General features: G+C 43.2%; 3 protein-coding genes across 3 annotated transcripts; all 3 read left to right on the top strand.

Annotated features, from left to right (window-relative positions):
• Window positions 1-444: 444 nt before the first annotated feature.
• On the top strand, window positions 445-4,332 carry LOC136466435 (putative nitric oxide synthase). The gene is made up of 13 exons (XM_066464844.1): window positions 445-950; window positions 1,078-1,263; window positions 1,341-1,427; window positions 1,513-1,592; window positions 1,677-1,758; window positions 1,918-1,938; window positions 2,178-2,223; window positions 2,343-2,461; window positions 2,819-2,932; window positions 3,021-3,095; window positions 3,194-3,283; window positions 3,555-3,664; window positions 3,879-4,332. The coding sequence occupies exons 1-13, from the start codon at window positions 582-584 to the stop codon at window positions 4,147-4,149; spliced, it is 1,650 nt and encodes a 549-aa protein (XP_066320941.1). The 5' UTR covers window positions 445-581; the 3' UTR covers window positions 4,150-4,332.
• Window positions 4,333-4,658: 326 nt separating this feature from the next.
• Window positions 4,659-7,968, top strand: LOC136466436 (RGS1-HXK1-interacting protein 1-like). The gene is made up of 9 exons (XM_066464845.1): window positions 4,659-5,020; window positions 5,104-5,170; window positions 5,306-5,383; window positions 5,962-6,014; window positions 6,371-6,454; window positions 6,562-6,614; window positions 6,697-6,761; window positions 6,876-6,934; window positions 7,525-7,968. Exons 1-9 carry the CDS (start codon window positions 4,724-4,726, stop codon window positions 7,612-7,614), a joined length of 846 nt encoding a protein of 281 aa, XP_066320942.1. The 5' UTR covers window positions 4,659-4,723; the 3' UTR covers window positions 7,615-7,968.
• A 140-nt stretch (window positions 7,969-8,108) lies between these two features.
• Window positions 8,109-10,793, top strand: LOC136462399 (uncharacterized). Its single transcript, XM_066461502.1, has 8 exons — window positions 8,109-8,458; window positions 8,541-8,624; window positions 8,715-8,795; window positions 9,336-9,475; window positions 9,609-9,699; window positions 9,875-9,944; window positions 10,287-10,349; window positions 10,432-10,793. The coding sequence occupies exons 1-8, from the start codon at window positions 8,397-8,399 to the stop codon at window positions 10,507-10,509; spliced, it is 669 nt and encodes a 222-aa protein (XP_066317599.1). The 5' UTR covers window positions 8,109-8,396; the 3' UTR covers window positions 10,510-10,793.
• Window positions 10,794-11,069: the final 276 nt, after the last annotated feature.

Here is an 11,069-nt window from a genome sequence, read left to right as displayed (position 1 = left end):
CTACATCTCTCTCTGAAACAATACTCTGCGCATGCAATTTGGTATGTAAAAAAAATTATAGATTTTTATAGATCTCAAATATTGTCAATATTAAAATTTTATATTATATATTATGAATGTCATGTTCATCATAAAATATATTATAGTTTAAAAAATTATAGAAGAATAAAATATAAATAACTATGTAGCAGTCTTATTCTCATTTTACATGAATATCCGATAGCTTATTTTCTTAGCATTTCTATTCTGGTTGAATATTCGGTAGCTTATGTTCTTCCGTTACAACGCGAGGGTATATTTGCTAGCATAATAAGCATTTTTTTTTAAAGGAGATTCCTTGGTTTAGTCGAGATGTTCTGAGCCTATTTGATCCATCTTATTTCAATTGGATTTCGTTTTGAAAGGGCATTTCAATTGGATCTGGTCGGACAACAAGCCCAAGCCCCAAGATATTTCATTACCGCCTGCGTCCGTTCCGTTGCGCGGTTGCGCCGGCCGGATAAGGCAAGGGGACGAGACCTCCCCCTGCTCCGCTCCGCCACGCCGGCACGCCGCCGACGGTCACGAACCGTCCATCGTCCATGGCGTCACCGCACCTCCCCTTCCTCTCCTTCCCCAAAACCCTACCGCCACCACCTCCACCGCTCAAGCCCCACGCCCACCGGACCTCCCTCGCCGCCGCTCCAGCTCCGCCGCCGGCCCCGCCTGACGGCGCGGGGCCCGCCGCGCCCACGCGTGGGGACCGCTTCCTCGGCCTCCAGCTGGCCACCGAGGCCGCCGCGCGTGTTCTCGCTCCCGACGACGCCGACCGGCGCCGCCGACGCAAGGAGAAGCGCCGGGCCCTGGCGCGGAAGCCCTCCGGCCTCGCCTCTTGCTACGGCTGCGGCGCCCCGCTGCAGACGGCGGAGGAGGCCGCGCCGGGATACGTCGACCCCGACACGTACGAACTGGTAATCACCAATGCTTCTTCCCCTTCCCTTTTCGCTCGGCCACTACATTCATCCATTCATAGTCTTCCTCGGAGCAGAGAATGGTAGCTGCGCTGCGCTCTCATTTCGTTTCTTCTCTGATGAGCAGAAAAAGAGGCACCACCAACTGAGAACCGTTCTATGTGGAAGGTGCAAGCTGCTGTCTCATGGCCACATGGTCACTGCTGTTGGTGGCCACGGTGGTTATCCTGGCGGCAAGCAGTTTGTTTCTGCAGAACAACTCAGGGAGAAGCTGTCATACCTCCGTCACGAGAAAGCGCTGATAGTCAAATTGGTAAACAATTTGCCAGATTTCTGATTTTCTTGCCTCTGCTCCTTTCTCTGCCCACTCATTCTAGCGTCTATGTGAAGGTTGACATCGTTGACTTCAATGGGAGTTTTCTGGCACGAGTACGCGATTTTGCTGGTGCTAATCCTATTATACTTGTGATAACAAAGGTGGTTGTTTTATACATTCAGTTTTTCTATACTGTCCTGTTTTTTTATCACTATCATCTGACAACTGAAGCTACTTCTTTCCTAGGTCGATCTCCTTCCCAGAGACACTGATTTGAATTGCATAGGCGACTGGGTTGTCGAGTCAGTTGTCAAGAAGAAGCTTAAGTAGGAACCTTTTCCTTACTAGTATTCCTCATTTTATGGCACTTTCATCAGATGATCTGACCAATTTAAACTTGGTATATGCAGCGTCCTTAGTGTCCATTTGACAAGCTCAAAGTCATTGGTTGGTATCACAGGGGTTATATCAGAGATTCGACAGGAAATGAAGGTCAGCATCTCTGTTTTTTTTTTTTTGTGATTATTGCAGTTGGACTGTTCACTTCTTGGCCATGCTCGAATTATATCATCTCAAGTTCTACAGATCTTCACTTCCCCTGCTTGTTCTACATTTCACAATCCTTACTGATGTTTATTTTTATCATATTAGGGCCGAGATGTATATATACTGGTAAGCACTCATCACTTCCATTTTTGTGTTCTTCTTTAGATTTGAAGGGGGTGGGGGGATAAGAGTGCAATTGCTGTTCAGAGATATGTGCATTATATTGTATATGCAATTGCTACTGCTATCTGTACAAATTTAATCAACTTCAATAATTCAGGCAATACAACTTTAAAGCATGCGAGTTGTGTTTCTGCCTGTCAGCCAGTGTAGTTATGTCTGACCTAAATCATACACTGTTACAGGGTTCCGCAAATGTTGGGAAATCTGCATTTATCAGTGCAATGCTAAGTATGCCTTTCCTATTATTAATATTTGTCCTGTATCCATTTATGTAGTGGTTACCATCTAAACAATGCTGCTCGTTCTTTTACTTACTACGCTAACTGTTGGAGATCCTTCTGTTGTAGGAACAATGGCATACAAGGATCCGGTGGCAGCGGCAGCCCAAAAATACAAGCCAATACAGTCTGCTGTTCCTGGAACAACCCTTGGCCCTATTCAAATTGAAGCATTTTTAGGCGGAGGGGTATGATTCTGTCTGGCCAATTGATCTTCTGAAAGGATCTGTATATGTTAACTTTAGTTGCTAGCCTGTTGCACGCACTTTGTTGATATAGCTATACGAACAGTAATTTAAATCCGTGCTCGCTGAAAATTCTCAAATAAAAATATTCCACTAACCTACATAGATGTGTCTATACTTCTAAAGGTGTGTCTTATCATGATCCTTTGATGCAATACAATTGTTTCTATGCACTGACAATGCTCAATATGAACTGCTCCAAAATATGTGTTCTCTCTGATTACATCCCGATGTTTTGTATCTTCTACTTAGAGGTCCAATTTGAAGTATACTAACATATCCCTGAATCTTTGCACACAGAAATTGTATGATACACCTGGAGTCCACCTTCACCATAGGCAGGCAGCAGTTATCCATGCTGATGATCTGCCTTCTCTTGCACCACAAAGTCGTTTGAAAGGGCGATGTTTTCCCGTATGTATATTTCATTCGGTTGAACACATGTTCCTTTCTCTAAATTTCCACACTAATCTTTTTCTTCAGAACATGATGTTATGTTCAGGCTAATGATACAGATATTGAATTGAGTGGGAATTCATTATTCTGGGCTGGGCTAGTCCGCGTTGATGTTGTCAAGGTACCTAATGAGCTGAACTTCATCTTTGATATATTGTTTTCTTACCATGTTCTAATTCTCCCTTCTAAGCTGTAATTGTCAATCAATGAATGACATAGGCTCTTCCACGCTCACGGCTGACATTCTATGGGCCCAAGAAGCTAAAGATTTACATGGTCCGGACAACAGAAGCAGATCAATTTTACGAGGTATGCCTATGCTAATTGGTATGAAAGTTCATTGTCTAATACCACCAGCTATATTTTATTTGGTTTAGAAAGAGAGTTGCTTCTCCCTCTTCTCCTCTTTCTAATCACAGCTCTGAATTGTGTCCTGCAAAACTCTTTGCATTTAACCATGCTCTTCAAAACTGTATTTTCTATGTTTGCATGAAACTTACATGCATCTAAATGAGGCTCATCTGAAACAATGATGATTTCATTTTATTTCTGTCTTGTTGCTTTTTTTTTCATTTTCCAGGCTGAAGTTGGAGTTACATTGACTCCGCCAGCTGGTAAGGAGAGAGCTGAAGGATGGGCAGGGCTTCAAGGTGTTCGCGAGTTGAAGATAAAGTATGAGGAACGTGACAGGTAATGTCTGCGAGTAATGGTGATGCCATAGCTTTACTCATCATTCATTTATTATATGGTCAAAAACTGCATGGGTAGTTTAGTGAAGCTAGCCTTCTTCTTTTACTGCGAGGATGGGAAGTATCTTGTCTGGATAACAAGAGAAATAGAAGCAATTGCATTTTTTTTTTTTTTGAAACGAGCAATTGCATTTCTGTAACAATGTCATATGCAGGCCTGCTTGTGACATCGCAATCTCTGGGCTTGGATGGATTTCTGTGGAGCCATCAGGCGTGCCATCAAACGGCCCTGATGACAATATCGAGGATGACAATATCGAGGAAGAACACGATGGCGGTGAGCTGCATCTGGTGGTACATGTACCCAAACCGGTTGAGGTATTCGTCCGCTCCCCATTGCCTGTCGGTAAAGCGGCGTCACAATGGTACCAGTATCAAGAGTTGACAGAGGAAGAAGAGGAGCTGAGGCCTAAATGGCATTACTGATGCTGCTCTGGTTCTCTACCTATTTCTCTAGCAATAGTACAGTATTGTGTAATCCAAATATTTAGCACAAAGTTATATGCTATGATGAGATGATGTTGGCACAACGAGTGTTAGGATCAGGTGATAAAATGGATTCAGAAAACAAGTTTTGAATAATTTTGTCTTCGGGGGAAGACTTGCCTCGGTTTTTCCCTTCCTCAGACCCCACTCGTGTGGGAGCCTCCGGCATTTATGCTTCGGAAGGTCGTGTGGAATCCTATGTTCAGACGTGAACAGTATGTCCTGCACATGTACTCCAAATGAAGGAGCTTCCTGACAAGCCATCGAGGAGATTTGTAACAAATGTAATTTAACTTCAGAACAGGTTTGGTCTGCCTTTGACCATATAACTACCAGGTTTTTGTTTTTCAAAATATCGTGCCATGACGCTTTTTTTTTAGCAGACTGACGCATTTTTCTTGAAGTACGTATACATAGTCAGGAAGCGTATTTACTAACACTTTGCCAACCCTTCTTCGTTGAATTGGGCCCATTTGATCCGTCCGACGCACAGACCCGCACCATCGCCACCACCATGGCCGACGCGCCCACCAGCTCCGGCGACTCGCCGCCGCCGCCGCCTCCTCCGCAGCCGGAGAGCGGTTCCATCTCCTCCATGGTCGCCTCCTCTGCCGCCTCCGCGGCGGCCGCGGCTGCAGACTTCACCCGCTGGGCCGAGACCTTCGGCACCGAGAAGGCCGACGCCGCCAAGGCTGCCCTAGCCTCCGCCACCACCTTGGCCACCTCATCCGCCTCCGCGGCTGCTTCTGCTTCCTCCACGGCCGCGTCCTCCGCCTACGCTGCCGCCTCCGACCTCACCCTCATCGCCAAGGTGGTGGCCCCCCATTCCCCTCGCTTCGGTCGATCTAAGCACAATTTGGTGAAAGCTCAAACCTTTCGCTGTCCTATTCGCAGGAGGAGCTGGAATGGGTGAAGAAGGAATACTCTGCTTACGAGCAGATTGTGTTTGGCAAGATCAAAGGTGCCGTTTTGCTGCGTAAAGATCAGATAGTTCGGGATTCCCCTTAATTTGATGTTCTTCGTAGATGATGTTCATCTTCGTTGGCGAAATTTTGCTATTTTTTTCTCAAGCATTGAATGGTTATAATGGTTGCAGAGGGTGTTGTCATGGCGATAATGCATCCAGGCATTGCTGCAGGCTCTGCAACACTTGCAGGGATTGTCCTTTTCAAAAGTAATATGTTTTCCTTGCAACAACTTCATTGTTCTTTGGTGCTATATTGAATGGGTTTCTGCTGTTTGCATTGTACTTTCATTGGTTCCTTTTGCTAATGCACAATGTAATTTAGTATTTGCATGAGGGATTCACATAGCTGTAATTTAGTATCCACACAATGCACTTGAAGAACATTGAAGTCATTATTACCACATGCTAAACCAAATTGTTTTCTTTAACTCAAATGTACTTTTGATATTCTAGAATTGATCCTTTGCTGTGTTCTTGCAAATGAATGAAATGTTTTGAGACCTCAGCCGAGTCAATGTATTCCTTCTTCTTAGAATATGATGCACATTGGTTTAAAAAAACTTTGAAATAATAGTTCAATGATTTGGGAATTGATGAAATTCATTAAAGCTGTTGCGAAGTTTTGTTCAAACTATCCATCCTTGACTTAGTTGCCTAGTATTTCATGGTACATAGCCCCAAGGTAATAAGCTTGCTGACTCATTGGACATTTGTTCCAATATAATTTCAAGAAGGCTTAAAATGGACCTTTGTAATACTAAATGAATATGAATGAATCCTTGCAGGGCCAAGGAGCTACCTTATTCAACGAGTACGACGCATGTTTGTTAGCAAGGAGGTAAGCACCCTATGTCATTTTGATTGGCACATATACTCCTGTGACTTGATAGATTCATGCTCTTCAAAGTTAATTAACCATCTTCCTTGATTCATACTCTTTCAAGTTAATTCACCATCTTGCTTAGAAGTCCTCTTCCTAGGTGGGGCTATCTATTCACCTATGACTACATTCTTATAATTTACATGCTAGTGTTTGGATACATTTAACTGTTGTTTCCCTGAACATGATTGATGACGTTCATGTAGCAAGTCAGAATAAAATCAAATTTGATGTTTGCAAGTTTGTATTTTCCCTACGAAATGGTACGGATCAGATCGATTATCTAACATAATTTTTGTTTTTTCATACTATAGACCCTACTTTCTGGGGTACAAGCTGAAGTGAATCACATGCGGCAGACTGTGAATCTTGTATCCAATGAACGCCAAAAACTGTTGGTAATTTTTTTCATTTGAAGATAATTGAACCATTTGTTAGTTTTTTTTGTTGTCTCTTTTAACTTCAGATGCTATCCATGACTGATTTTATGCATACTGGAATCCAGGATAGAGCAGCAACCGCAGAGAAAAGATTTCAGAAAGGATGGAATACACTCAGGCATCTCTCTCTCCCCCCTTGTATCATTTATTTCTGTCCTTATTACTCTATATAACATGGGTGATACTTTCTGCTTTATCAGGGAAGAAGGGCGTTCCATTCAACATGAGTTGAGTGAGATTAGAGATATTGAAAACCAAGCAGTAGGTGTGTAAGATTTCCCTATATTATTGTTTTGTGTTGTGCTCGTGACATTTGATTTCTGGTATGGAGATTATTTTATCCTAAATTTTGCATTTTTGATGAAATGTGTCTTCTCAGGTCTGAAGGGGATTATTGATCAGCTTCCCAGAGCACATGCATCCGAATTTCGATCGGAGGTTAGTAAATCTGCATGTATCTTTGGACATGGTGATGTTTATAGGAATTGATTTGAGATTTTTTTTTTCTAGCCAATTAGAGTTTTTAATAACACATGTCTCCTAAGTCTGTATTCTAAAATGCATCAAAGCCTTTTCTTAGCAGTCTTACTAGTTGCTCCTGACATGGATATTATGTGCTTGAGAATGAATTTTGTTAAACAGTGTACCATTTGTATATATGGGAATATGGGATGTATAATGTTGTTGGATCGCTCAGAAGCTCTTATATAGAGAATTACATTTAGTTTTCTTGGTGATTTCTTTCGTATCTTAACCTACATGAGCTGCTATTTGCTGCAGTTGGGCCTCTTTTCAGAAATACACACTTGTCATAGCAGTTTATATTTTACTGACTATTCCGGACCGCTTATTACATCTCATGTAGTGAGTGATTAAGTAAAACTGTGCGATACGCTCGTAGCATTATCCTAGAGATGGATGAGTGGATGACCATGATGCAGCGGCCTCTGAATATTTTGTATTTTTTGAAGCTGGGTGGCTTGTGTGGTCAAAGCTCATAGCAGAGATTGTCTTTTCATGTGTTGCAGATATCTGGGCTAGCTTCTCAGGTTAAGAAGGAGAAGCGAGTGCTTAACGCTGCCCTCACGAAGATTGTGAATTACGGTGTCCCCATCTGACTGCCCCTCCAGTCAGTTGTTCTGAGGGTCCATTGTATCAGATTTTTGTGAAGGAAGACAGGCTCGATGTTATACTGCCCACTTGGTTTCGAGAAAAGGAGAAAATAATAAGTTTTGTTGCCCGTGCAGACCTGTAATTGTGCTGCTGGTGCTGCCTAATGTTGCAGAAGCAACATCGTTGAAACCTGAGTAACAGATGTCATTTTGCAATGTTTTTTTGTTTTTGTTTTGTTTTGCCTATTGACATGTTCACCGCCATCAGCTGGCATATGTTATTTCCAACTGCTTGATGCCATCTCTGATGTATGGCAGAGGAAAAAAAAAAACTTAATACATGAATGCCTCGTTACCCCTCGTCCGTGATGTGAAATGAAATCCTCGGAGTTGTAAAAGTGGAATGAAATTTTGGTCGAAATAATGCGAGCTGCTGACCTTGCATTTATTACTGGCCAGAGAGACTGGTGCTCCTGTCCATGCTCCTCGTTACCCCTCGTTCTTCGTCTTTTCATTCACTCGTCATATATATCTTTGCTGAAAATTTAGCTTCATCTCTAAAATTTTCGTTACAAAGTTTGCAGAAACAGCTTGAAATTGCGCCATCAAGCGGTCCGGTTTCCAAATCCTCCAACTCCTCTGTCTACTACTCCATTCAGCGCTTCTTCCGTCGTCTCCGGGCTCCGGCGGACGACGCCTTCGCCTCCTTTCCGCAAAGGCCCAGGCCCAGCGGCACCGCCGCCTCGCCCCACGCGTCCGTCCCCTCTGCGCGCCGGCCGCCGGTCGAGATGCCTCGCGACCGCGACGAGCCAGCCGCCGTGCGCGTCTACACCGTCTGCGACGAGTCCAGGTACCAGAATCCCGCCTCTCTAGACCTAGCTTGCCCTTGCTGATGGTTGGTGCCGGTGGTTGCTTGCTCCTCCTGCCTGCAGGTACTTGATCGTGCGCAACGTGCCTTCACTCGGATGCGGCGACGACCTCGCCAATCTCTTCGGGACGTACGGCCCCGTGGAGGAGTCAGTCTCACCTCTTCCTCCTCTCGCTCCTCCTGCATCCTGTATTCGAACTGCTTATTAGTTGATTAATTACCCACCCTTGGGTGTCAGGTGCACGCCCATGGATGCAGAGGACTGTGAACCCTACACCGACGTCTTCTTCGTCAAGTTCTCCCAGGTCAACAACGCCAGGTGAGGTGATTCATTTGGTACCACCGTCTCCACCCATTGGCATTTTCCACTCACGTGGTGTGGACTCTGTGCTGATCTAGCAGTTAGTATAGTTCAGGTGTTCTTGGACTGTAATAACAGCACAGGGCAATGAAACCGCCCCGTGTTTTATGTGGCCTACCAACCCCAACTGCTGGGGATGACAAGAATGGCTCAATGATGTAGCCTACTGTAACCCTAACCTTCATCTTTCTTCAATTCAACTTGGGACAATGTTCAGTTTATGCTTATTGTTCACCAGGCTTCAATCAAGAGAACATAATAATTACTTGGTGTTTTATTGAACCACAAAAGTCAATTGGGTCATAAAATCCGTGTATTCAGTTGGCTAACATACAATTTAATCCACTAAATGTTGATTCAATTCACATCTCACCGTCCAGTTGCTAGCATTGAAGCTCGAGCTTATCTGCTGCCAACTGTTGATATCTTTTCTCATGGTCAAAGTCCAGAATCAGCGGCCTCCATTTGAAATGCAAAATTGGTGCTCTCATGCTGCAGGTTTGCAAAGAGGAAGCTTGACGAGTCTGTATTTCTTGGCAACCGCCTGCAGGTGACCTACGCCCCTCAATTTGAGAGTCCTCTAGACACTAAGGAGAAACTGGAAGCTAGGAGAAAAGAAGTCCTTGGCCGAATAAAATGTGTGCCTCCACTTTACTTTTTGGTCTCTACAGCTTTGTATTTAGTATTTTGACAGCAACGCATAACTACTGTGAGCATTGCTAATTTATTTACACTGGTACCTTTGATTGAGAAATTTTCTTCCATTCCCAGCATCTGCTGGCAGACCTGAAGGGACATCTCAGTATTCTCCAGCTCAGGGATCATCTAGTGGGAATCACCACCAGATGAACTCTAATAAGAGGTTTGTATTCCTGACACTGGCTTTGCTGATTTCAGTATAACATGACCAGTTACATTGTGGATGTTGTGAAACTATGACAACTAGGCTGAAACTCTTCAATCTAACTGTTCTCTTGAGCAAAGTGTAAAAGTATCAGCCTGATTTTTCTCCTAAGGTTCATTTTACACGTATTCAGGGAATATATGAAGACAATTCATGCTTCTCATATTGAAGATCCTCGTTTCAGTCATGTGCCCTCAGATAAGGTATGTGGTAAAAATATGTTCAATCTAATTACCTTGAAATCATTTCCCAACAAATTTAAGGTTGCTAAACAATGCCAACGGGTCAACTTTGGTCAACTAAGATATTTAGTACTAGAACACAAACATCTTTGCATTACATCACTAAAGCAAAGTACCTGGTAAGGGCCAAAACGTCTAACTTTTGTGGAGATCCTGCTGTGCTAATATGTAATGCAAACCTGTTTAATGTAGCTTACCACTCTAGTAGCTTTGCACTCTTCTTTTCTTGTTGGTCCTGGTTTCCTTTCCTTAAGTTGAATGCTACTTTCCCAATATATGGATAAATGTTCGCTTTGTTTGTAGGATTATTTTCCATCCAAGTCGATGAACGCTACTGTAAAGCTAGTCAGAGAGAAGCTTGATAAGGTAAGTAGTATCGTCTGCACTCTATCTTTTTGGCTTACAACTATGCCGGTAAGCTGAAAGTTTGTTCCTTAAAAAATGCCAGATACAATCTGGTGGTGATGACTCCAGTACTTCAGCAGCATCGAAGAAACCAAGGGTTGATAACCGCAGGCGAATTTGATATTAGCAGATAATGCAGAACACGCATTCAATGTTTTGGCGTAGTGTTGATATATTAGCATAACATACCAGAATTTTGATAGCCTTTATTTCTATCCATTTTCTCAGTCGCTTACTAGGTCATTGAGTTATTTATGTTTCAGGGTGGTGGTGCTGTACTATATGGTTAGCTAGAATTGCCGCAATATCGATAACTGAGTTAGTTAAAATGACTCGCTTTTAGTTTTTTCCAGCTGTAATGTTAGCATTATAAAATATCTGTTGCTCTTGCAATCAATCAATTACATCAGAAATCTCATATTTATATTGACATCCCTCCAATGCATGGGTACAGTAAGACATGATCCATAAGACATGCCTGGCGTTGGGCATTGTTTTGAAACCATTTTATTCCATTTTACCTTCTCGCTTTGACAGTGTGTTTTGATGTGCAAAACAAAGTTGGAAGGACTGTCTTGTGCTGATTAAACGAGCTACTTGTCACATTGGTTAAAATCCAAATAACGGTGAAGTAGGACGAGATATTGGTGTCGGCAGGGGTACCCGGGAGAAGGAAGCTAA

Source organism: Miscanthus floridulus, chromosome 7, assembly GCF_019320115.1.
Source record: "Miscanthus floridulus cultivar M001 chromosome 7, ASM1932011v1, whole genome shotgun sequence".
NCBI classification, from domain to species: Eukaryota; Viridiplantae; Streptophyta; class Magnoliopsida; order Poales; family Poaceae; genus Miscanthus; species Miscanthus floridulus.
The sequence above is the reverse complement of the archived record's forward strand: the minus strand, read 5'-3'. Positions and strand labels throughout refer to the sequence as shown.

Excerpts from the sequence above, each read along its gene's own strand:
- LOC136466436 (XM_066464845.1), top strand. The coding sequence starts at position 4,724 with ATGGCCGACGCGCCCACCAGCTCCGGCGACTCGCCGCCGCCGCCGCCT. Across the intron at positions 5,171-5,305 it reads TGTGTTTGGCAAGATCAAAG|AGGGTGTTGTCATGGCGATA; the intron begins GTGCCGTTTTGC and ends TAATGGTTGCAG. Across the intron at positions 5,384-5,961 it reads AGGGATTGTCCTTTTCAAAA|GGCCAAGGAGCTACCTTATT; the intron begins GTAATATGTTTT and ends GAATCCTTGCAG.
- LOC136466435 (XM_066464844.1), top strand. The coding sequence starts at position 582 with ATGGCGTCACCGCACCTCCCCTTCCTCTCCTTCCCCAAAACCCTACCG. Across the intron at positions 1,264-1,340 it reads AAGCGCTGATAGTCAAATTG|GTTGACATCGTTGACTTCAA; the intron begins GTAAACAATTTG and ends GTCTATGTGAAG. Across the intron at positions 3,284-3,554 it reads AAGCAGATCAATTTTACGAG|GCTGAAGTTGGAGTTACATT; the intron begins GTATGCCTATGC and ends TTCATTTTCCAG.
- LOC136462399 (XM_066461502.1), top strand. The coding sequence starts at position 8,397 with ATGCCTCGCGACCGCGACGAGCCAGCCGCCGTGCGCGTCTACACCGTC. Across the intron at positions 8,625-8,714 it reads ACGTACGGCCCCGTGGAGGA|GTGCACGCCCATGGATGCAG; the intron begins GTCAGTCTCACC and ends CTTGGGTGTCAG. Across the intron at positions 8,796-9,335 it reads TCCCAGGTCAACAACGCCAG|GTTTGCAAAGAGGAAGCTTG; the intron begins GTGAGGTGATTC and ends CTCATGCTGCAG.